At 41.3% G+C, this 25,830-nt stretch overlaps 1 protein-coding gene across 4 annotated transcripts in view; it reads right to left on the bottom strand.

The window, feature by feature from the left end:
* The window catches only part of ATG4A (autophagy related 4A cysteine peptidase), a 62,006-nt gene that overhangs the window by 8,443 nt on the left and 27,733 nt on the right, over positions 1-25,830 (bottom strand). For 2 of the 4 annotated variants that reach the window (XM_073227971.1, XM_073227972.1), the window contains exons 2-9: positions 11,378-11,488; positions 9,295-9,366; positions 7,103-7,201; positions 4,616-4,717; positions 4,399-4,471; positions 2,349-2,428; positions 1,526-1,713; positions 1,326-1,404 (exon numbers count right to left, since the gene is read on the bottom strand). In XM_073227971.1, coding sequence (XP_073084072.1) covers positions 1,326-1,404; positions 1,526-1,713; positions 2,349-2,428; positions 4,399-4,471; positions 4,616-4,717; positions 7,103-7,201; positions 9,295-9,366; positions 11,378-11,488 — 804 coding nt within the window. Of the gene's footprint in view, positions 1-1,325; positions 1,405-1,525; positions 1,714-2,348; positions 2,429-4,019; positions 4,069-4,398; positions 4,472-4,615; positions 4,718-6,851; positions 7,043-7,102; positions 7,202-9,294; positions 9,367-11,377; positions 11,489-25,830 lie in introns of those variants that run through there. The other 2 variants (XM_073227973.1, XM_073227974.1) reach the window with 2 other exon arrangements.

Here is a 25,830-nt window from a genome sequence, read left to right as displayed (position 1 = left end):
AGCAGTAGTTCTTAGCCTCCACCAATAGATGATAACATTAGAGAGAGCCAAGGCAATTGTGTAGAAATGAAGAAAGAGGGAGCAGAGGAGAGACGGGTTGAGGTCAGGCAGGGTGAGTGTGTACTACAGGCCTGGCTCTTTGCTAAGTGCTCTACCATGAAGTACCAACATGGTGAATCAGGTGTCAGCCCTATTTTCCGTAAGAGGAACCTGAGGCTGAAAGACTTAATTAATACTCTTTTCCCGATGTCACACAGCTAGCGAGTAGAAGACTGGCCTAGAAGGCCAGGTGTGTCTGTGTACACCCTGCCTCACCTCCTGGAATCTCTAAGGAGGTGGGTGGGTGGGGGGTGGGTGACTAAGCCCACCTCATCCTCTCCTCTGCATCTCTCTCACGCCATTCCCCATATGTGTGCTGGCTCTCCGTTGCAATCTAAACTCCTGACTTTGCTGAGGCCCAGTTTCAGACCACTCCACTCCTGCGAGAGGTGTTTTGTATCCAATTCCCTAGCCACATCTCTCTGCCCTGTGCTCTTCAGCACTAAGCAGGTGTCTAGGCCCTTGGTCCTCAGAGGCCACATCAGCGCCGCCTAGGTAGAGATGCCAGATCTCAGGGCCAAGCCTAGACCCAGCGAACCTGCCTTTTAGTAGGCCCTCAAGGGGACTTGTGTGCACATTACTTTGAGAAGCATTGGGCTAGCTCACCTTGTGTGCCAAAGGCCTTAAATGTCCCTGGACCCAGGCAGTGAATAAGGTAGCAGGGTTTCCAGTGTCATCAACCTAGTCAGGGAATGCTGGCCTGCTTGTTAGGATCCACATTAGGAGGTTAGTGGCTTAGCACCCATTATGGGGAAAGGGATACCTCTGTCTTTGCCCCGCTAATTACCACCTAGTCATGGCTCTGCTCAGTAAGCCAGCAGGTCCAGGTGCGTGAGCTTGAGAAGCTAGAGGATGGCTCCAGCCTGAATGTCCCCTGAGAAGAGGGGACTGGCAACATCAGGGGCATGAAACCCCACCACCCTCGGCCTCACGGAAAGGAGAGGTGTGCTGAAGCAATGCTGTGACAGCGGCCAAGTTCAGTGGAAAAGCAACTGGGGGACCATCTTATCAAGAGGCGATGGAGTCAGGGCACTGAAGGAGGATCTGCTCTCCGTCAGGCACAGAGAAGTGTTTACTCTCCACAGATCACGCAGCAGACAGACTGAACTGACCAGAGGCCACAGCATCTCAGGGCTAGACAAGGGCTCCCTAACTGGAATCGTGCAAACCTTCTGCCCACCCTCCCCTAGCCCATGAGGACTTACTTGTGATTCCTCTTTCCTTACCTAAGAATCCTATGAAATAATAGGCGTTATTTGGTTTTCCTCCTAATGCCCCTAAAGACTGTGGCATCTTAAAACACTCCTAGAGGGAAAGAGAATGCAAGATTCTCAACTCACTTGTGGACTGCTGCTCACGGATCTCTGTGCTCACATGGCAGTGTGATGGGCAGGCAGCAATGGGCTCGGGAAAAGGACTGACTTACTTTGAATGCATCAACATAGACAGGATTGATTTGGTTTATGCCCAGGCGAAGGGGCACAATGAGCAGCAGGGGTTTCCAGGCTGGGCAGCAGGCTGAGGTGACCTTACTCTGGTTCAAAGCATTCAGAGAGTCAGGGGGGCTCTCACCAGCTGTGTCAGCACTCAAGGGAAGGACACAGCACATTTTTTCTAGAAACAGAAGACAAGAGAGCTGAGTAAATAAGAGCTAGCCAGCCCTGGGAGATATGCCAGGGGCAAAACTAAGAGACATCTCATGTGATAACCCCTGCCTGGGAGGCCCGCCCCTCTGCCTCCAGGGCCCAGCCCACAGGAAGCCCAGGCCACTCATCCAGCCCTTACCTCTCTTCCTTCTGGCAATTGAGCACTTGCTTACCTCCCGCCAAATACTATGGGCTCACTGAGAGAATCTCATTTCTTAACTAGTCTACAAGGGGTCTTTGAGACAAGGACTGTTATCTTTGTGTTTCTCCAACCCCACGGCAGGGAGCACAGGGCTAAATATGGGGGTCCTCCACAGAAGACCTGTTGGTGGTTTAACTGACTAGCCACACTTAAGGTGTCCCACAGGGAAAGGGTAGGTGGCTCAACTTTCTGAAAGGGAAGAGAAGAAAGGGTCCAGGGAATGATTAACCAGAGTCCTATGCTCCCCCAAGCTCCCCTGCCCTCTGGGGCAGGCCAGAGAGTACAGTGTCTGTTTGTCTCTCATATACCCCCCCTCCCCACACACATGTGTGCACTTCCTGAATGTTAAGGAAGGGCCTTATCATGCACCACCCAGGAAGGTAAACAGGCTAAGGACTCACTGATATCTTCAATGACCACTGTGTTATCCATGGAAACATAAACAGCCAAGGAATTCCATTCGTCAAATAAGGCAAGTTTTCTGCAAAGCAACATACAATGAGGTCAAAATTGGGGAAAATGGAAATACCAGCAGGAAGCAGTACAATGTATGATACTCAGTGTTTCTGAAATCACTGAATGCTGATCCACTGAGAAATTCGGGTCAGCTCCTGATCCCTTGACTGAGCTCTGGAACATTCTATGTCCAGGGACCTTCAGAATGCCACAGTTACTGTTTCCAAACTTGGAGAAGAAGGTCCTGCTTTACTAAGTGGGAAAATTTACCTCACAAAATGATGTTATTCCTGTTGGGTGAGAGAGAAAAGATACCAATGCACCTGCTCCCAAGATTTTGTTTCTTAGATAAAGGACATCCTGACTTGCTTTTTCCAAAAAGGGAAATTGTCATTAAAACATATATCTATTGGTGTGGGAGCACACATAATATGGAGACTAAGCCCCAGGAAAATCCAGGGAGAGAGAAAGCTCACCTATTACATCTGTCCCCTGTGCAGTGGCAACACTGTTCAGAGAGCCTGGGGCTGCAGGTGGCTTTGGGGCAGGGCCCTGCTGGTCAATAGCTGAAGGAGAGCATGCTAAATTGCATGACTCCAGAGGAGATTAGAAAGAAAACCCCTTTAAAAGAGAGATTATCTGAGGTCTAAGTGAAGTTCCAGGCCTATTTTCTCCTTATCTTCTCCTCTTGCCAGTTTGAGAGAAGACATGTTTAACCTGGCTACTTCTGGGATTCTTGGGTAAAGCCTAGTTTCACTAGACAAAAGAAAAAAATATTCTTTCCTAAACCGAAGTAGCTCCCAGGAAGAGGTTAATTATCATTACACTTTAATGTAGTCATCTTTGCCCCAAGTAATAACAATGACAGAATAGCTATAATAATATACTGTTAATGATAACAGCAATCATGATGAATCAGAACTCACTTAAGTTCTTTAAAAGATGTATGAAAGAGGCAAATTCTGAGGGATGTCATTTAAAAACCAACCATTTCAAGCTGGGTTTGGGGCTTGACAAAGTCATTCTAACCTTCTACACTTTCTACCCTGAGTTCCTACGGTGGATCCCAAAATATTGCCAGACTCTTACTCAGCAGATTCAATGATGCCCCCAAAGGCACAATGGACTAAGGCAAGAAAGTAGTCTTGGAGAGGCTGCACTGTTAGCAAGGAGGAAAGTCAAGATACAGATTTCACTTGGGTCCCCAGGAATTCCAGACTACTCCCCCTATAAGCACATTTCTAAAGCATTCTGGTTCATTGATGATTGCCTAGTAATTGAAACAGTGCCACATTTGTACTTTGCATGGAGTGGGTCCCACCATCATGCTCCAGACAGCCCAGTTATTGAAGCACACCACACCAAAGGAGGCCGGATAGTTTCAATCTTCTAATGTCTAAATTCCACCCCAGATTCTGACTGCCACTTGCATTCATTCATCAAGTATTTATTGAGCACTTATGAGTGCCAGGCAGTTTTATATGCTAGTGTTACAGTCATAAACAAAACTAATACAATATCCACCCTCCTGGAGATTTCACTTGGTTACAGGATGTCAGGAAAGAGAGTGACAACAGGTGAGGTGGCTTATACATGTAGGTGCTGATGTCACTCACCTCACTCAATTTCGAAACATTGGTGCTGGCCTCCCTACACAGCTTCTTCCTGTGGGAAATGAACTCTGGGATTTAACAGAACTACAGAAGTATCACGCTGGTGTACCTGGAGTCTGCAGGATGGGGGGAGACTGAATAGTCCTGCTGTGCCTTCACATATACTGGTACCAGTGAGTACAACTCTCATATACCAAGACAGATGTCCATACTCACACATTTCAAAGAACTGTTTGAACAAAACAGTACAGATATTTGGTGGCTGAGTGGGATGGATGGTTTTGGGGATGGCAAAAGTAGTTACATTGATGGGACATTGAGTTGGCAGAGGAGGAAGGCATGGGAGACAGCAGAATAAGGCAGATGCCAGACTCTTACTTACTTTAGCACTTGTGCAACTGTATTTGGTCCAAACCATTCGCCAATTGATTTTCCTTCTCCTACACCCATCTGTGCTGTTTTTATGTGGAGAAAAGTAAAGAGGTCAGCAAAAGGTCTTCCAGCATGCCACAAACTCCTAATCTTTTATATAAATAATTAAGCAGATGGACAACTTAGCAGGTACAGTCATTGCCTTCAAACTACTGATGTGGCCTTACCCATTTGGTGGATAGAGTAGCAACAGTCTTTTCTATCTAAGAAGCACTGTAGGATTCGTTGATATTCTTTGGGTTGTTCTTTTTGTTTCTCCCAGTTCCAGTCTTACGAGAAAAAAAAGATGAGTTAAAAACAGGATGGATTTTTATAACAGTCCATTACCTCTCTGCACTCTTACTGTAACTCTGAGGTTAGAGGACAACAAAGGAATGATATCTAGAAGGAGAGAATGATCAAATTAGAACATTCCTAAGTGTCTTTAATTTTGATGACAAAGACATTTAGAAACTGATTACTGTCAAAGACTGAATGGGTGTAAAGAAAAAGCAAAACAGGAAGTTGACCAAGGAAGTGACTTAGCCCGAGGCTGGAGTTGGGAGAAATATTACCTGAAAACAATGTCACAGAGGCCCTTCTGCTCAGCTATTCAGTGAACAGGAGGTCACCACAAAACCTGCCAGTATATCCGTGTATCACTCAGGCTTCATAATGTCCCACCTCCACACAGACAGCAATGGCTTTGGTCTGTGTATTTTGGCAGCACAGCCAAGAGTGTCATGGGGGAAGTGCTATTCTGACATACCAGAGTTCACAAAAGAATATTCACAATTCGCAACTAAGGAAGCTAAAATATAATTGCATGCTGCCATTTTTATGCAACCTTTAAAAAATGTATGCACTGAGCTTTGAAAAAACAGACATCTTTGCTATCAAGTGTTCAAAGCTTCCTTATAACCAAAACCAGAATAACTACACCTGTGGGGCTCCCATCTGTGCCTCAGGCACAGTCCCCCATATTTTACAGTGGCTACTTCTCGCTTCCTAAGGACAACTGTGAAAAGTCTCCATAACTGCTCGGGACAGAATGCACTACTTCCATCCCTCAGCTTGAAACACTCTCTACTTAGACCAATTTCTGAGGCTCAGTTTGCTTCTAAGACACAAATTTCTCTCCTGGAGTTTTAGAGAGAGTTTGACATCCCAACTGAAATATACTTCAAGCCAAAGGCTGTTATCTCCGGAGTCTTCTGTTCTCTTTGCTTCTATGATTTCCAAAACCAAAGTTTTGAACTTCTCCAGCACAGTCTTCAGAGGGTGAACCACATCCAACTTTTTGTCATTAGCTACCAAATTGTCCAAGTCTGGGGAAATCCTGATTAACTGGCTGCTAAGTACCACTAAATATTTACTGGTGACAGTGATAAGGGAACACCCCAGCTCAACTGTAAAATAACTGAATAGGAAACACTCCAAAATACTTCTTTACAAAATTACATCTTCAAACTCAGCTACAAGATCTATTTTCAAATTCTTTCTGCTACTTGCTTTTGACTCCTGCCCATGGGGTATTTTCAGTTTGCTCTCCACAAAACTCACTTCCAGAAGAAACATCTTGAAGTATTTTATCAATGAGAAAAAGTAAAATCGTAAGAGCAGATCTGCTCCAAGAAGTATGTGCATGGTAGACAAATCACTGGACAAAGAGTAAGAAGACCTGCATTCTTTCCCCAAATCTCTGCTTTCTTGCTGTTTGACCCTCGGTGAGTCACCTTACTTCCTGAGCCTCAGTTTCCTCTTCTGATAAAACAGAAATTATGATACTACCCAGGGGAAGCAGGCACAGGATATCCTAAACCCTGAAAGAATGTATTAAGTCCTAAACCTCCCAGTTCCTTGCCAGTCCTCTCTGATCACAGTAGCAGGACAGTGAGGTTACACAGTGGAGAAAAGGGAGTGATGTTTCCATGCCTCTGAATCTCAAGGAGCAACAGTCAATGAGCTGTTATCATTGAGCTCAATAGCCCAATCTCATCCAAGGTGATTTTTTGCTCTCTAATCCCAAGTCAAACCCAACTTTCACCCAAGTGCCTGAACTGACATGGCTGACATCAGTCTGCAGTTGCCACAGGGAAGCACATGCATGTCTTAGGAAAGAAAGACTCAACACTTCCAACAATGATTACCAGAAGGTTCTTAATGAAGTAGCCTTCTCAAGAAGCTAATTTAAGGATTAATTCATCATCAAATGGACGTCCTCAGTGAACCCAAACCAAAACAGCGCCAGCTCCTTCATTAGGCACCTCCTTTAGGTCGCTTACATCCTTCACCAGGCAGATATTTTAAATGAGGTCAAGAAACAGGCCACCACACCCATCTTCCTGCTCCCTTTGTTATCTGACCTTTTTAAGGATTCGCTCAAACAATAGCAAAGGTGGAAACTCTAAATGATACACTTGCCTCAATGTTCCAGGAAAGTTCCAGGAAAGTAACTGGCTTGGTGAGTCACAAGAAAATGCTGGCTGTTTCCTTCTCATGAGAGGCTTTGTTAACTTCTTGGCCCCAGCAAGGGCGCTTGCAGAGAGCACTTTAGCACCCGCAGCTCTGTTGCAGAGTGTTCCTAAAGCTCAGCACCAGTGCTAGACCATCAGCAGGAAGTGCCACTGCTGCAGGAGTCTCTGAGGTAGTTGAGAGAACCAAATTTAACTCACCCCTTCCCAAATGTCTACAGATAAGGGCTTGAGCCAGCATCATCTGTCCACAGCGTAGCATACATCCCCAGCCAGCATCTGATGAAGGGCCTGTTCCCCCTGTAGACAAAAGGGATGGGAATGAATATGAGTTCCTTAAATTGCCCTTTCCAGAAACATCAGCATAGTTGGGAATTATACAAGCCTCTCTCTCTTTGAAAAGAAAAGCAAGAGATATACCCAGATGTGAAGCAGGGTTTGTTTTGGGGTGGAACTTGGAAAGATAATTCTGAGTTAACCAAAACAAGTTCTATGGCCAAAGACTAAACAAACAAATGAACAAAAGCTGCCCCTTACATTTTCTGCTTAGAGTCTTCTAGGTATGCATGCTATTTTGGCGAATGACTACCAGCACTTAGTCCATGCCATGTCATCATCTGCCTGACCAAACCGAGCCTTCACAGGTCACTTCCCAGGGAAGCTAGCCTTACCTTAGTTCGGGAATAAATGCTACCAAAGGTAATCATCAAAATGGTCAAAGAGATCTGGAAGGCTCTTGACTGTTCTAAATATACATTATGAAGATGTGAACAGCAAGGAGGACAATGTAAAATAGAGGAAAGAGTCCTACATTAGGCATCATAATACTAGTCTCTACTTACCTAATACAAGTCTCATCTACAGAGAGAAGATTGAGGGTAATAGTACATACCCTGCCTACTACCAGCAGACACTGTAAACTAAATGAGACACTACCTGCGAAAAGCATTCCACAACCCACTCAGGCTGCTGTACAATGTAAATATTTGGTGATTTGAGTATGGCCATAATTTTAAATACTATTAATATTTTGAAATGCACTACATATTTAAAAGGCACAGAACCAGTTAATAAATGAAATAAAGCAATGGGTTCCATTTTAAGAGCACTTGATACAAGAAAAATCCCATATATGTGGCCAGGGAAAGCTCAATACACTTTGTCAAAATATCAATAATATCAGATGACTGAGGAGACATTCTGTTTTCATTGCTTCCCTTTCTCAACATGGAAGTAGAAATGGAAATGGAGGCTATAAGCATGATCTCACACGTCTAACTCTAAAAACGGTCGTCAACCTTCTAAGACAAGTGGGCCAACGTGGCTACCCCTTTCCTTTTGCTGTGGGGACTGAAAGAAAGTTGCTAGAGCAAAATAGGGAAGATTGTGCCAACTTGTGAGCTGGAAGGGGAGTCCTTTGGCTCTTGTTAATGGTTGGATTATTGGCCAAATTAGTATGGAAAAGATGCACTGAAGCCCAGATAAAGAAGAGAGAGATCTACTACTGCCAAAACATTGTCAGAGTTGAACTATTTTTTTCAAGCCTTATGAAGATCTCCTCACCCAGAGAAACTGAACCTTTTAGAAGCAGTGGGTACTAAAGACTGTTATAGTTCACAGGATACTTCCTGTAGAGAGCTAAAAAATGTCTGCGTGGACTTGATTTTTGGCACTTATTGAAAAGGTTGATTTCACTCGTTACTAGGTCCAGTCCTGCATCAGAATCGATCAGTTAGGTTTCCTCTTAGGAGAATAGCGTCCACCATTTGAGTTTCGTAACTTTTCCTACAGGGCCATGATAATAGGAACAGGTTGGCCTACTTAAAAACATTTTACAAATGTCCTCTAGAGGGAGCCAATTCACTTATTCACTTAGCTTATTGAACTGTCCTTTTTTCTACACAGCAGCTGGTACTCTTTAACAGCCTAAAATTAGTTCCAAGGAAATCTATCATAATTCATTTCCCGGTGCAACATGCTTTTGTTTCATAGGGGAAAAAATCAAAGAAATTATTTTCTTTCCTTCAAGGTACAATTGTCTTTAATAATAAAGTAGCTCCATAAGCAAAGGATTATAGTTTAATAGATATTACCCCAAATAAAAGTTTGACTTTTTTCTTTTTATCAGAAGTAAAACAAGTTAATACTGTCAGGGACCTGAGCATTTGGAGGTGGCTCAAGAGTATACTGGCATTATGTATTAACACCATGGAACCAAGTCTGATAAGGTACGTTGGCAGTAAAACTTTTGGATAAAGTATAAACTTAACTACTCCCTTAAATCAAATTCTTCATAGTGAGCTGTTAATTCTGAGGCTCCTGTGGAGTCATCAGTAATATCAGGCAAGCTATCTACAAGGAAGAAAACACAACAGAACAAATGATATACCTACCAATTGGTGAAAATTTCCTTCTGTACGTAAACCATAGACGAGTGCTTATATCAGACAACAGCTTAGATTTTTCTGTAATTAAATGTGAAATTAAAATTAAGTCACCATATCCCATCTAAAGATATCTGCCTTTGATTTCTGAGCGAGCAGCAAACTCATTTTCAAATAACCAGTCAATTCCATTGTTATGGGGCTAGGGAAATTCATAGGAAATCCAATCTCATCTTAGCCAAGTAATTTCAGCATTTTCACCCACCTGCTTTGACCAGAGCTACTAGCTGGTACAATGATGCTGGGTGGCTCCTGTCTCCTCATTGAGCTCTATGCCCTGGCAGGTACTAATACTGGGGTCATGGCCAAATGACAGGAAATAGATAAAGCAAGGATCCTGGATAACCCACTGACAGGGCAATTAGCCCCTGCCTGAATGAGATCTTTCTTAGACTTCTCTTCCCCCTTGCTCAACAACATGTCCATTTTTATACTCTGTATAGAACTTACAGTCATGGCACTTTAAAAGAAGAAAAGGAAATTCAATTTTAGCCAATAGTTTCTTTTTTTTTTCTGCCTTTCCTTTGAACAGATCAGAAATTTGAGACATCTGGACCTTCCCTCCCCTTCATGTCCCCAGTACCAAGCACATCATGGGAAGTAAATGTACAATGGCTAAGAGTAAGACTTCTGGAGTCAGACTCTGCCTAGGTATAAACCCTGACTCTGCTACTTACCAACCATGTGGCCTTGTCACTTAACCTCTCTGAGCTTCAGTTTCCTCATCTATGAAATGGGGAAAATAACAGTACCTGCTTCACAGGGTTGTGAGTATTCAACAAGATAACATATGGAAAGTGCTTAGATGGTACAGTACGCAATAAGCCTGTGATAAATATTAGCTGTTATTACATACCCTCCTCTCAAATATTCACACCTCTGATATTCTCTATGCCTTCTAGCTTGCCTATATGCTAGGAAGGCTAGGGGAAGGTGTATGGACATTTTAACAATAATTTCCCTTTGAAAGACATATCCCAGCTAACATATAAACATGGGCATATTTGGCAACCTGAGGATTCCTGTTGTCATGGAACACAGAACTAGAAGAGATCATTTCCAGTCCCCCTCATTTTAAGTACTGGTGAAGGAAGTTAAGATCCAGAAAGAGAAAGTGACTTATGTAAGGTAGGAGATGAGGCCGAATACAAAAGGTCTCTTGATTGCTACCTGGGGTGTCTCCACTATTCAGGATTCTCTAGTCAAAACGCTGAAGCCAGAATCAAGAGAAGCTAGAAGATACTAACTTCCTCTCCTACATTCTGATCAGCTTCCTGCCCCTTCTTCCATGCCCAGGCCTCCGAAAAGGATCTCTCCTCAGACAGATGCAAAAACCAAAGCTGCCTTTCTCCAAGCTTGGGCTCTACCTGGGTACTGGGTCGTCAGCAGTTTCAGGTTAGGAGATCTTTCCCAATCCAGAAGAATGTAAGGGTAAGGAAGAAAGCTTCCAGCCTCCTTTCCAGCCAGCTACAATGGCTAAAAGTTCTACACAAAATCAGAATAAACTGAGATAGTGCTATAGTCAAGCAAAAGATCTAAAACTATGAGCCTTCCTTCTCAGTGTCTGATATTGTTTCTGATGCCATGGGCTGTTTAAAAGTTCCCTGGGTGGCAGCGTTTTTAATCTAGACAGAAAAGGATATGAGAGGGATGAAGTACATAGCCAGTCATCAAAGTCTAGATACTGGCTAGTGGTACAAGGAGTGGGTCCATGTTGTTTGAAACCTGAAGCTTATAGAATTAAAGGCTTCTCCTATAAGGAAAAGAGTAAAGATGATGACTTTTTCAAAGCGTATAAGCACATATGAGCATGTGAACACACTGCTCGGGCACACTCGCAGGGCCTTGGAAGGGACCTGTTCAAGCAAGGGGCCTGTGGCTTAAACTTTGGCTGCAAGGTAAATTCACTGAGAAGTAGCATTAATAGCTATCAAAGTAACACTCTGCCAACCCAAGGAGGAATAAAAGATAGGATCTTAACCTCAGGCACCCACCTCATTTGGGTTCTCAGACAAATGCTGCCAACCCTTACCTGTTTTAAGAAGATGAGGTTTCCCCAAGATCCATACCAGCTCATCTGTATCTGGAAATTCTTCTAAGTAGTCAGCATAAATAGTAATCTGGTTTTCATACTTGGATAAAACTGAAAGAAAAGGAAAGAAACTTAAGCAAAATCTAATAGAGGGGACTTGCTTCTATGGCATACTTTTTATTACCTTTGTCCTGAAGGAGAAGGGCCATAGGTTCAAATCTAAAGTAGGCAAACGCTTGTCCTTGAGGAACAAAGACAACTCACAAGGCTACAAAATCTTTCAGTACAGGGCTTTCCTCGTGACCACCTATTTTAACCTTCCCTTTTTCATGGTCCATTTGGCATGATCTGTAAATAATTATTTGGTCACAGTTATTTCAACACCTTTTTTTCATGGGGCCCTCTTTGTAAATAGCCACTTATCGAGCTTCTAGTGTGAGTGTCTGAATGTGATACAATACTGAGGGCATACCCGACTGCTGCCCACATCACAGAGAATACTGTGAAGTTTCTAGAAGCTAGTGTCTTAGAAGGGGCTATAACAAGCCTGAAAGATTTTCTAACTGTGAAAATGTAGTACTTTAGCTAGAAGATCAGCTGCTTTAACAGTATGTTTGCCATTTTATTTACATATTGACTTCTGCAAAGAAGGATCCTGAAGTGACAATAAATACAACTTGCTCTTGGGATTCACAAATCACTATGGTTCTCTCTCAAAGTAACTGAACCAAATATAATTAAACCCCATAAGTTCACAGACCACACTCTCAGAACTTAGCACTATGTAAAGTGAGATGAATTAAAATTCATTCTTCTACCTCCTGTGGGGAAAGGGTCTGCTATAAGAGGCAAGTCTTGAGACTTATGAAGGGATCCTGTCTCAAAAGTTCTCTTTAGGTAATTATCTGAGGGAAATTATAGTGTAGTTAGTAAACAAGTTTCAAAGTCCACAAAAACCTATTTTTACCTATTTAAACCTATTTTTATAAACAAAAAAATCAAATTGATAGTATATTCCATATTCTATGGTGCCCTATGAGAAACCATATCTCAAGTTCAAAGCTAAAAGCTAAGACATACAACACACCCCTTCTCTTCTCAGCTCTAGGAGTCTCCCCAGCCCCTGTGGGGAGAGGAGCTCAGAGAGAGGAGGTCGTTTTTTTGCAGCTACAAGTAGCTGCAGGGACTCTCCCAAAGCTAAGTAGCTAAGAGCCCCATGGGAATAGTTTTCCTGTAAAAATAGCATTGTGGGATATGCTGAACTCACTTGAAAGGACTAACTGTTTTCTTTTGGCTTTGTTTTTTAAGGCAAGAGCATGCTATTTTCATAGAAATAAATGTTCCTAAATATAAATGAGTGGGATCTGATCATAAAAATACTTGGTTGGAGGATGAAGTTATACTTTGTGTAATTTGTACAAACTGAAATTATAATTGTTTGAAGTTATAATTTTAGAAAAACAGCTACCCAGAGATACTGTCTTCTTGAGAGATATTATAGAAGTCTAATCTTTCAGGGATTTAAGTCACTTTTCTCCTCAAATGTTTTAATCACTGAGTTAACAATCTCAGCAGTATTTCAAAACCAAGGAATTTAGAAATGAGACATTCATTTTGTTCTCCAGTAAAAACTCACCACAGCCAAATTTGCCAGGGAGCCTATGCCATCTTAGCCTTTCTGCCACTGGCCTTAGCCTCTGGCCCCTGCCCAGGAAATACCAGGCTAAAAATGATCGCCCAGGTCAGGCCATCCCCAGTAGGTGGGGGGGCTGAGGTGGTGTAAATCACACTGTGTACCTTCCCACCCTATTCTCTCCCTCATAGGCAAGAGAAATCAGGTTAAAATGAACATCCAGTGTAACCTAGAAAGAAAGACAGAAAATAAGTAGACTGAAAGGAGTGTGAGAAAGGGGCAGCCTCTCTGGCATTCCCCTGGTAGGGGTGAGGAAGGGTAGCACTGGATGAATGTACAGCATGTATGCACATAAGCCTTGGGTCTTTTTTAGTACTGGCTGAAAAAAACATTTCTCTCTCACCAACCCTGTCTCAGTGAGTCACTGCCTAGCTATCTGGTCAAATCAGTACAGCCCCTTAAAGCCAGGAGAGAACTCTGCTGCTTCATTTGGGATGGCTCTGACCAAAATGGTAGCCAAAGAGTTTCCTCTCACTTTTCAGCCCCTCTCATGGCAGCAGAAGGTCATTACAGTCTCTATTCTTCCTGATTCTCCTCTTGGAAGATAGACTCCCAGAATACATTGTGTCAGGCCCAAGCCAGCCTGAGTCAAAGCTACATGGATGAAACAAATAAAAGTCAGAAAAGAAGATGAAACTGACAGAGGCAAAGAGCAGTTACAAGGGGAGAGTGTATGTAAAGGGGTCTGGGGAGGAAAGGGAAATAGGTCTTACACAAGGAGAACTCAGAGCAATGAGAAGCAAACTGGGATGTGTTTGAAGTGCAGAAGTGAAATCACATTTCCAACAAAATCACTTTTTAACTACAGCAACTCTTTTTTTAATTGAAGTATAGGTGATACACAATCTTATAGTGGTTTCAGGTATACAATAAAGTGTTTCAACAGTTACCCATATTATTAAATCCTCACCCCCACTAGTGTGGTTACTATCTGTCATCATAGGAAGATGTTACAGAATCATTGACGATATTCTCCATGCTATGTACAGCAACTCTTAAAAAATTTTTTTTCATAAACTACTTTTGGCTTGTCTTAAAATTAACAAACAAGACATCAGTCACATTTGTGTTCCCTGTCCTTTCAGCCTGTTTGAAAAGATAGGGGCTATACAGGCAGAGTTACAAATACTGTAGTTTGGTGGACCAAGAGTTAGCTTCCCCAGGGTCTGATAGACAACAGGCTTCACCGAGTTCCATTTTAGTTTAATAATTATTGCACTGAAGTCTCTGCTAGGTTGGTTAGCTTAGCAGTCAGCTAAGAATTGAACAAAAATTTCCTTAAATTCCTGGAACCAAAAATTCTCCCAGTCTTGACCAAGGGACTCTGTGTACATGTTGGGGCATGCCTCCAACCCTCAGCCAGGTGGTCGAGAACTCTACCTTAATCTTCCCTTTCTGCTTGTAAAGAGCTCAAGATCAGCCAGAGTGAAAGTTAAGGATCTTCTCAGGCCTTTCCCGAGCATGCATACAGCCCTGAGAATGCACATACCCCCAGGCATGCATGTGGTCTTCTAGATTCCTAGGAACATGCCTGAAATTTTCAAAGCCACAATGGGCATGTTATTCCTCAGCTTTTCCTTTAATGACTTTTGGTTATCTACTGCCTCAGGCAGCTGTGATACTAATCAATTACCTCTAGTGGTTTTCAAAAAGGCAGCTGGGGAAACGCTTTCTGCTCCAAGTCAGGGCAAATAAATACAGTCTTGCAAGTGGGGTCTTCTGGGGAACCACCAGAGAGATCAAATAATGACAGTTCTTTAGAAATGAGGCTTTACAGGAACTCCAAGCCATTCTGTGCTCTCCAGTGGCTATAGGCTGCTGGCTTTCCCTGTGTTTGCAGGCTGGATTTTCAAGGCTACTGTCGGGCCAGAGAGCGAGGAGCAAAGGGCAAGCGAAAACAGCACAAAGCTCACTATTCTTACCAAAATGCAGCCATTTTTCTTGTTGCAAGCTGCTGGTTAATTTCAAGAACTCTGAAGAGTCAATTGTAATCATTTTTGCCAGGTTTTCAAAAACTGCTATTATGGAAACAGAATTTTCAGAAGTCCTCACTGTGCCATTTTTGCTGATGGCTTACGTTAATTATATGCTTTCCAGTGACTGACTATATTTCTAAGGGTTATTTTGTAAAACTGCAAGCAAATGAAGAAAATCACTTTGAACAACAAATTTTCTGATAGGGCTTAACAAAGACACTTGTACATCAAGGATCCTGGATTCCCAGGGGCTTGTGCCCCACAAACACCACAAACTCTCTGAGGGGAAATCAAAAGGCCACAGAATCTCAGGGCCAGAAGGAGATCTTCCTTATAGGTCACCCAATTCTAAAAGCATGTCAGGATACTGCTGGTACCAAAACAGTCTTCTCAGTAATACATACATATTTAACACACTGTCAGGTCACAGCTCCAAAAACATAAGAAAATGTCCATGGAAGATAGGTATGGTAAGTGCTGAATATTCATCAATATATTCATTCCATAAACTTTTACAGAGTACTTACTATGTGCTAAGCACAGGGGATAGAAGATCACTGAAATGTAGTCTCCATCCTCCAAAAGCTTTTAATCTAGTGGAGAGGATAGGTCTGGAAAAAACTAACTCCGGTAAGTAGTATAAAAAAGGAAAGTGATGTAATGTACAGCATAGGGAATATAGTCAATAATATTGTAGTAACTTTGTGTAGTGACAGATGGTAACCAGACCTATTGAGGTGATCATTTCATAATGTATAAAAATATCAAACCCCTTTTGTATACCTGAAACTAATAGAATATTGCATGTGAATTACAATTCAATAAAAAAAGGAAAGTGGTGTGGAAGGTAGCAAGTGATTAATTCCAAATGGAGGTGAATGGACCTTCCACAACCTAGAAAAGGTGGCATCGGAACTGAGCCTTAATGAAAATTAGATATAAGTGGTAAGGGGGAAGGGAGGAAATTCCTGGTTGAGGGAACAGCAAAAGGATTTGGCAAGTGACTGAGTGTGCAGTGGGGCTGGGGAGAGTGAGAGAGAGAGTCAAAAATAACTTGCAGTTTTCAAGTATAGGTGAAGAAATGGTAGCAGAAAAATATGGTGGTGTGTGTGTTGCTGGTGGTGGTGAGTTGGTCCAGCCAGAACATATTGGACTCATGAGTTTAGCTGACAAAGGAAGAAGAGGTTAAAAAAAAAAGTGAAGAGGAAGTCAACCTGCACAGGGATTGTGAAGAGGGGCATGACAGATAGCAGGTTGATTAGCAGAGTCTAGGAAGGTAGGAGGAATCCAGAACAAAGTTCAGCCTAAAATGTGCCCTAACCCCCCTCCTTCTGGGTCCCCTTAGTGTCCTGGTCTTTCCAGTCTCTGCTCACCTGTGCACAGAACCTGCCCCACCTTCATTTTTCTCCCTCCTTGGTTTTCTGACAATCAGGAAGTAAGAAAATAGATAACTGGACAACAGTTCTTAACATTTCAAGGGGGATTTTTCGGGTCCCAAACTGCAAGTTTTCTTGAATTAATTCAGCAAGTCACACCCTAGTGATGCTGGGTTGTCAAGTAATGTGAAAGACATGAATGATTTCTCCACAGACCCAGTATAAACTCTGACAACGTAAGAGAACGTTGTTGTTTTTTAGACTTACACCAAAGAGTTATCATTCAGCTTGACTTGATGACTCAATGAGATTCTATTTAACTGACAGGTACTGGTGGTGGTAGAGCACAGAAGGCTGCACCTGCCAAATTTCAAGGCAAGTCAGCAAAGGTATAACCAGTCCAGTTGGCAAAGGACCACTGTTAAGTGGTAAAACCCTTTAATTTTCAGCTAGAAAAATCTGTCAGGCCATAGATGACTTGGCTCCACAAAATACATTTCTTAAAAATTTCAATCATTTCATCCTGCTGACAATGGTGGTAAGAATCAAATGTAATGTAAAATTGGACTCTTTCTGGTTCTTTGAAAGTGGTGCTTTTGAAAAGCTTATTGCCTTTTAAAGTGTATTTTTCTTGTTGTTCTCACTTAGGGACAAATTATCACCTGCTGTCTGCTGACTGAAATTCATTTGGAAACGTCCATGAGGAAATGGGATTCCATGCACAAACTGGTCAGGAATGCATCTAACACACAGAATACTGCACCTCTAAATTGCTGCCTCTTTTTGCTTTTGATAAGGTAACTCTGTTCTTCTTGAAAATGCATTTTTTAGAAGATAAAAAGATGCTGCTTTTGTAAAGGTTGTATTTGTTGATAAGGCATACAAAGAAGGTGCATTTTGTATGGATGGATGGAGAAAAATATTTGATTGGCTTTATAATTCAAGAGCTGTGGCAATGATTCTACAAACTGAGGTGAGAATCATCTCGATTCTTTATCAATAGGTTTTATTGTTCTTAAGGCTCAAGCTGCTAGTGAAAAGTGGGATTGTATTCCTAAGGAGGACATTAGTGCCACTGCCAAGTCATGCACTGGGTCCAAAGTAAGCCTCCATGGTACTGTATCTTTGATTTTGGACAGTATCCAAACCAAAATGCAGCAATACTCAAATACAGAGTCTGTAGCTCCTGTCAGAAGCAACACACCATAACAATATTAGTCAAATTGAAGAGTGCATAAAATTATTTTTCTCCATCATTGAAAAGAAAAGAAAATTGTGGGAGGATTTTTTGCATGGTGAAGAGAATGAGGAACCACTCTTCATATCGCTTGGAAATAGCTCTAGCCTAGGAACCCTAAAATTTAGGTTCTAGTCCCACCATGCCACTAACTAGCTATGTGACCTTGGAGAATTTACTGTACTTCTTTGGGCCTTTGATTCTCCATCTATAAAATGAACAGTATGTTTTCAAACAGCATATCATAATTCATCAGTGGGCTGTGAAATCTACACAGTGGGCTTCAATCAGCATTTTTAAAAATTTAAATTGAAGAGGACAGAAAATATTACAATGTATAATAAGGATGAGCATTGTTTCATGAAACTTTTGTGTGTATATAAACTGGGTTGTAATATAAAATGTATTTCTCATTGTATTATCAGATGAAAAACATTGTAAAGACACTGGTCTAGACCTAAGCTGTCCAATACAGTAGCCACTAGCTACACTGAGGTGTTTATATTTAAATAAAACTAAAGATGAGGAGGAAAAGATGGCGGCATGAGTAGGGTGGTGGAAATCTCCTCCCAAAACCATACATATTTTGAAAATACAGCAAATACAACTACCCCTAAAAGAGTGACCAGAAGATACAGTACACCAGCCAGGCTACATCTACAAAAATCCAACATCTCATGGAAAAAGGTAAGATACAAAGCCATGACCTGGTAGGACCCGAGCACTCCCCCCACCCAAGCTCACTGGCAGGAGGAAAAGAATCATAATGGGGAGGGAGTGGAAGCACAGGACTGCTAAATAACCAGCCCTAGTAATCTGCTCTGGGAGCACTGACACACATTGCATGGTACTCTGTATATTAGAGGAGTGGAAAAGCAAAATCCGAGACTGAGCCTGCAAACAGGTTCCCACAGCCGGCTTCCCTGGGACAAAAGAAAAGCAGGCACTTTAAAAGTCTTAAAGGGACAAGGGTTTAGCAGGTGGACAAAATCATCCTGGCACACTCAGTCCAGCAGGCTGGGAACTTTAAGGAACTTCAGGCCCCCTAACCCCCAGGTTGGCAACACAACTCTGAGACCCCTCATGGCAACAAGCAGCCTGCCATTCCTTCCTCCCGGCTGGCACCTGCAAGCAAACCGGCTATCCACGCCATTGCTGAAGACCAGCTGGAGAGGAGCCCCGCCTACAGGAACCACAAAGCTTAAAACAGAGGCTTCTCCCTGCGTATGGTTGACTGGCACAGACAGTGGACATGGGCACAGAGACCGAGAGGCACAAAGGGGCTTTGTTCTCATGGCAGAACACATGCTGCTCATATGCAACCTCCACCAGCACCCTAGGCTATCCTGAGGGCCGCTCTGCCCATGGCAGCTTAAGACATCAACCCAGAGGCTGCTCCTGAGATGGGTGCAAAGACCAGAAGGCACGAAGGGGCTTTGTTCTTGCGGCAGAACAAGCACCGCTCACTTGCAATTCCCACCAGTGAACTAGGCCATCCCGAGGGCCACCCCACCCATAGCAGCTTAGGGGATTAACCCAGAGGCTGCTCCCTGCATGCAGTTGACAGGCACAAACAGTGGACAAGGACACAGAGACTGGGAGGCACGAAGGGGCTTTGATCTTGTGGCAGAACACGTGCTGCTGGCCTGTAAACCCTGATAATGCCCTAGGCCATCCCAAGGGGCGCCCCACCCACAGCAGCCTAGTGGATTAACCCAGAGGCTGCTCCCTGTGTGCAGTAAACTGGCATAGACAATGCAGACAGGCAAGGTGATCAGCAAGCAGGAAGGGACTTTGTTCTCCCAGCTAACACACATGCCACTCGTGGGCGACCACTCTCATTGCCATGGAAAGGCAGAAGAACCTACTCAATCCAAAATCCATCAAACACCAGAGAGAGGGCCCAGTGAGACTGAAATCACCAATCTTCATGAAAAAGAATTCAAAATAAAAGTCATAAGCATGCTGACCTGATCATCTACATTTGCCCTCTTAGAGCACTGTTATGTTTTCTACCTTTATCTTGCATCTACCTACCACTTCAGCATTTTATTAAAAAATAATAATAATAATAATAAGGGAGAAATGTGGGATTCACATATAAATCATGTATAAAAATCAAACGAATAATCGTATCTGACTTGATTGCTTATAGTTCATGCTGCGTGATCAAAACCGAAAGTTTCTGTGATATGACTGCCCTTCCACTGTTCACCATGTAAGAACTTATTCACTATGTAAAACCTTGTTCACCATGTAAAAACTTGTTTGTTATGTTTCAGAAGATTGGAGACTGTTGAGATATAGGCTTGGGGTTGATTAATGACTGTGCATTGAGTCCCCTATGCAGAATTTTATTGTTGTTAACAACCATTTGATCAATAAATATGAGAGATACCCTCTCAAAAAAAAAGTCATAAGCATGCTGTTGGAGTTACAGAGAAATATTCAAGAGCTAAGGGATGAATTCAGGAGGGAGATAACAGAAACGAAACAAACAATGGAAGGATTTCAGAGCAGACTGATGACGTAGAAGAGACTGTTAATGGAATAGAAAGCAGAGAACAGGAATACAGAGAAGCTGAGGCAGAGAGATATAAAAGGATCTCTAGGAATGAAAGAATATTAAGAGAACTGTGTGATCAATCCAAACGGAACAATAATAGAATTACAGGGGAACCAGAATAAGCAGAAGAGAGAAAAAGGGATAGAAAGTGTCTTTGAAGAAATAATTGCTGAAAACTTCCCCAATCTGGGGAAGGAAATAGTCTCGCAGGCCATGGAAGTCCACAGATATCCCAACACAAGGTACCCAAGGAGGACAACAACAAGACATATAATATATAAAATAGCAATGATCAAAGACAAGGACAGAGTATTAAAAGCTGCCAGAGAGAGAAAACAGATCACTTACAAAGGAAAGCCCATCAGGCTATCATCAGACTTCTCAGCAGAAACCTTACAGGCCAGAAGGGAATGGCATGATATATTCAATGCAATGAAACAGAAGGGCCTTGAACCAAGAATACTGAATCCAACAAGATTATCATTTAAATTTGAAGGAGGAATTAATTCCCAGATAAGCAAAAGTTGAGGGAATTTACCACCCACAAGCCATCTCTACGGTCTATTTTAATGGAACTGCTCTAGATGGAAGTAAGCCTAAGGCTAAATAGTGGTCACCAGAGAAAATAAAACCACAGAAAAGGAAGTAGACCAACCAAATACTAACTAAATACAAAATAAAATCAGCTACCCACAATATCAGTCAAGGGAAACACAGAGTATAGAATAAAACACCTAACATATAAAGAGTGAAAGAGAAAGAAAAAGAAGGGAGAGAAATAAAGAATCATCAGATTGTGCTTATAATAGCATAATAAGTGAGTTAAGTTAGACGGATGGATAGTGAAGAAGCTTCCCTTGAACCTTTGGCAACCATGAATCCAAAGCCTGCAATGGCAATAAGTACATACCTATCAATAATCACCCTAAATGTAAATGGACTGAATGCACCAATCAAAGGACACAGAGTTATAGAATGGATAAAAAAGCAAGACCCATCTATATGCGGCTTAAAAGAGCCTGACTTCAAACCCCAAAACATACACAGACTAAAAGTGAAGGGATAGAAAAAGATATTTCATGCAAACAATAGGGAGAAAAAAGCAGGTATTACAGTACTTGTATCAGACAAAATAGACTTCAAAACAAAAAAGTCACAAGAGACGAAGAAGGACATTACAGACTGATAAAGGAGTCAGTCCAACAAGAGGATATAACCATTATAATTATCTATGCACCCAACACAGGAGTACCTACATATGTGAAACAAATACTAACACAATTAAAGGAGGAAACAGAATGCAATGCATTCATTTTAGGAGACTTCAATACACCTCCCACTCCAAACAACAGATCAGCAAGACAAAAAATAAGGACACAGAGGCACTGAACAACATATTAGAACAGATGTACCTAATGGACATCTACAGAACACTCCATCCAAAAGCAACAGGATATACATTCTTTTCAAGTACACATGGAAGATTTTCAAGAATAGATCATATGCCAGGCCACAAAAAGAGCCTCAGTAAATTCAAAAAGATTGAAATTGTACCAACCAACTTCTCAGATCACAAAGGTATAAAACTATAAATAAATTGTACAAAGAAAACAAAAAGGCTCACAAACACATGGAGGCTTAACAACATGCTCCTAAGTAATCAATGGATCAATGACCAAATAAAAAAGATCAAGCAATATATGGAGACAAATGACAATGACAGCACAATGCCCCCACTTATGTGGGATACAGCGAAGGCAGTTCTAAGAGGAAAGTATATTGCAATCCAGGACTATTTAAAGAAGGAAGAATAATCTCAAATGAGTAGTCTAAATTCACAATTATTGAAACTGGAAAAAGAAGAACAAATAAGCCCAAAGTCAGCAGAAGGAGGGACATAATAAAGATCAGAGAAGAAATACATAAAATTGAGAAGAATAAAACAATAGAAAAATTAATGAAACCAAGAGCTGGTTATTTGAGAAAATAAACAAAATAGTAAATGCCTAGTCAGACTTATTAAGGAAAAAAGAGAATTTATACACATATCCAGAATTAGACATGAAAAAGGAAAAATCACTATGAACACCACAGAAATACAAAGAATTATTAGAGAATACTATGAGAAACTACATATTAACAAACTGGATAACCTAGAAATAATGGACAACTTTCTAGAAAAATACAACCTTCCAAGACTGACCCAGGAAGAAACAGAGAATCTAAACAGACCAATTACAGCAATGAAATTGAATCAGTAATCCAAAAACTACCCAAGAGCAAAACGCTCGGACCAGATGGATTCAACACTCAATTTTATCACACATTTGGAGAAGACATAATACCCATTTACCTTAAAGTTTTCCAAAAAACAGAAGAGGAGGGAATACTTCCAAACTCATTCTATGAAGCCAGCATCACTCTAATATCAAAACCAGGCAAAGACCCCACAAAAAAGAAAACTACAGACCAATATCCCTGATGAACATAGATGCAAAAATAATCAACAAAATATTAGCAAATCGAATTCAAGCATACTTCAAGAGGATCATACACCATGATCACGTGGGATTCATCCCAGGGATGCAAGGATGGTATAACATTCAAAAATCCATCAACATCATCCATCACATCAACAAAAAGAAGGACAAAAACCACATCATCTCCACAGATGCCAAAAAAGCATTTGACAAAATTCAACATCCACTCATGATAAAAACTCTCAACAAAATGGGTATAAAGGGCAAGTATGTCAACATAATAAAGGCCATATATGACAAACCCACAGCCAACATCATACTTAACAGTGAGAAACTGAAAGCGTTTCCTCTAAGATTAGGAAAAGACAAGGATGCCCATCTCCCCGCTTTTATTCAACATAGTAGTGGTGGTCCTATCCATGGTAATCAGAGAACACAAAGAAATAAAAGACATCCAGATTGGCAAGGAAGAAGTCAAACTGTCCCTGTTTGCAGATGACATGATATTGTACATAAAATACCCTAAAGAATCCACTCCAGAACTAATAGACCTAATATCTAAATTCAGCAAAGTTGCAGAATACAAAATTAATACACAGAAATCTGTGGCATTCCTATACACTAATGATGAACTTGCAGGAAGAGAAATCCGGAAAACAATTCCATTCACAATTGCATCAAAAAGGATAAAATACCTAGGAATAAACCTAACCAAGGGAGTCAAAGACCTATACCCTGAAAACTACAAGACACTCATGTGAGAAATTAATGAGGACACTAATAAATGGAAATTCATCCCATGCTCTTGACTAGGAAGGATTAATATTGTGAAAATGGCCATCCTGCCTAAAGCAATCTACAGATTCAGTGCAATCCCTATCAAAATACTGACAGCATTCTTCAACAAACTGGAATAAATAGTTCTAAAATTCATAGGGAACCACAAAAGACCCCAAATAGCCAAAGCAATCCTGAGAAGGAAGAATAAAGTAGGGGGTATGTTGCTTCCAAACTTCAAGCTCTACTACAAAGCCACAGTGATCAAGACAATTTGGTACTAGCACAAGAACAGACCCATAGACCAGTGAAAAAGAATAGAGTCCAGATACTAACTCAAGCATATATGGTCAATTAATATACAATAAAGGAGCCATGGACATACAATGGGGAAATGACAGCCTCTTCAACAACTGGTGTTGGCAAAACTGGACAGCTACATGTAAGAGAATGAAACTGGATTACTGTCTAACTCCATACACAAATGTAAACTCGAAATGGATCAAAGACTTGAATGTAAGTCATGAAACCATAAAACTCTTAGAAGAAAACATAGGCAAAACTCTTTTGAATATATTGCCCTCTTACAGCACTAAATTATGTTTTCTACCTTTATCTTGCATCTATCTACCACTTCAGCATTTTATTAAAAAAATAATAATAATAATAAGGGAGAAATGTGGGATTCACATATAAATCAAGTATAAAAATCAAACAAATAATCATATCTGACTTGATTGTTTATAGTTCATGATGCGTGATCAAAACTGAAAGTTTCTGTGATATGACTGCCCTTGCACTGTTCACCATGTAAGAACTTATTCACTATGTAAGAACTTGTTCACCATCTAAGAACTTGTTCGTTATGCTTCAGAAGATTGGAGACTGTTGAGAATTAGGCTTGGGGTGGATTAATGATTGTGCATTGAGTCCCCTTTTTATTGTTGTTAACAACCATTTGATCAATAAATATGAGAGATGCCCTCTCAAAAAAAAACTCTTTTGAATATAAACATGAGCAACTTCTTCATGAACATATCTCCATGGGCAAGGTAAACAAAAGCAAAAATGAACAAGTGGGACTATATAAAATTACAAAGCTCCTGTACAGCAAAGGACAACATCAGTAGAACAAAAAGGCATCCTACAATATGGGAGAATATATTCAGAAATGACATATCTGATAAGGGGTTGACATCCAAAATATACAAAGAGCTCACGCACCTCAACAAACAAAAAGCAAATAATCCAATTAAAAAATGGGCACAGGATCTGAACAGACACTTCTGCAAAGAAGAAATCCAGATGGCCAACGAGCACATGAAAAGATACTCCACATCGCTAATCATCAGAGAAATGCAAATTAAAACCACAATGAGATATCACCTCACACCAGTTAGGATGGCCAGCATCAAAAAGACAAACAACAACAAATGTTGGCGAGGCTGTGGAGAAAGGGGAACCCTCCTACACTACTGGCGTCAATGTAAATTAGTTCAACCATTGTGGAAAGCAGCTTGGAGGTTCCTCAAAAACTAAAAATAGAAATAACATTTGACCCAGAAATTCCATGCCTAGGAATTTACCCTAAGAATACAGGAGCCCAGTTTGAAAAAGACATATGCACCCCTTTGTTTATAGCAGCACTATTTACAATAGCCAAAAAATGGGAGCAACCTAAATGTCCATCAGTAGATGAATGGATAAAGAAGATGTGGTACATATACACAATGGGCCATTATTCAGCCATAAGAATAAAACAAATCTTACCATTTGCAACAACATGGATGGAGCTAGAGGGTATTATGTTCAGTGAAATAAGCCAGGCAGAGAAAGACAAGTATGAAATGATTTCACTAATCTGCAGAATATAAGAACAAAGAAAAAACTGAAGGAACAAAACAGTAGCAGGCTCACAGAACCCAATGGACTAACAGTTACCAAAGGGAAAGGGACTGGGGAGGATGGGTGGGAAGGGAGGGACAAGGGGGAAAAGGGGGCATCACAATTAGCAGACATAATGTCGGGGGGTGGGGCACGGGGAAGGCAGTATAGCACAGAGAAGACAAGTAGTGATTCTATAGCATCTTACTATGCTGATGAACAGTGACTGTAATGGGGTATGTGGTGGGGACTCGATAATGGGGGGAATCTAGTAACCACAGTGTTCCTCTAGTAAGTGTATATTAATGATACCAAAATAAAAAAATAATAATAAATGTATAAATAAATAAATAAAACTAAAGATTCAGTTACTCAGTTGCACTAGCTACATTTCAAGCACCCAGTAGTCACATGTGGCTAGTGATTACTGCACTGGACAGTGCAGCTATGGAATAGTTCCATCA

The sequence above is a fragment of the Manis javanica genome, chromosome X, assembly GCF_040802235.1.
Source record: "Manis javanica isolate MJ-LG chromosome X, MJ_LKY, whole genome shotgun sequence".
In the NCBI taxonomy this organism is placed as follows: domain Eukaryota; kingdom Metazoa; phylum Chordata; class Mammalia; order Pholidota; family Manidae; genus Manis; species Manis javanica.
The sequence above is the reverse complement of the archived record's forward strand: the minus strand, read 5'-3'. Positions and strand labels throughout refer to the sequence as shown.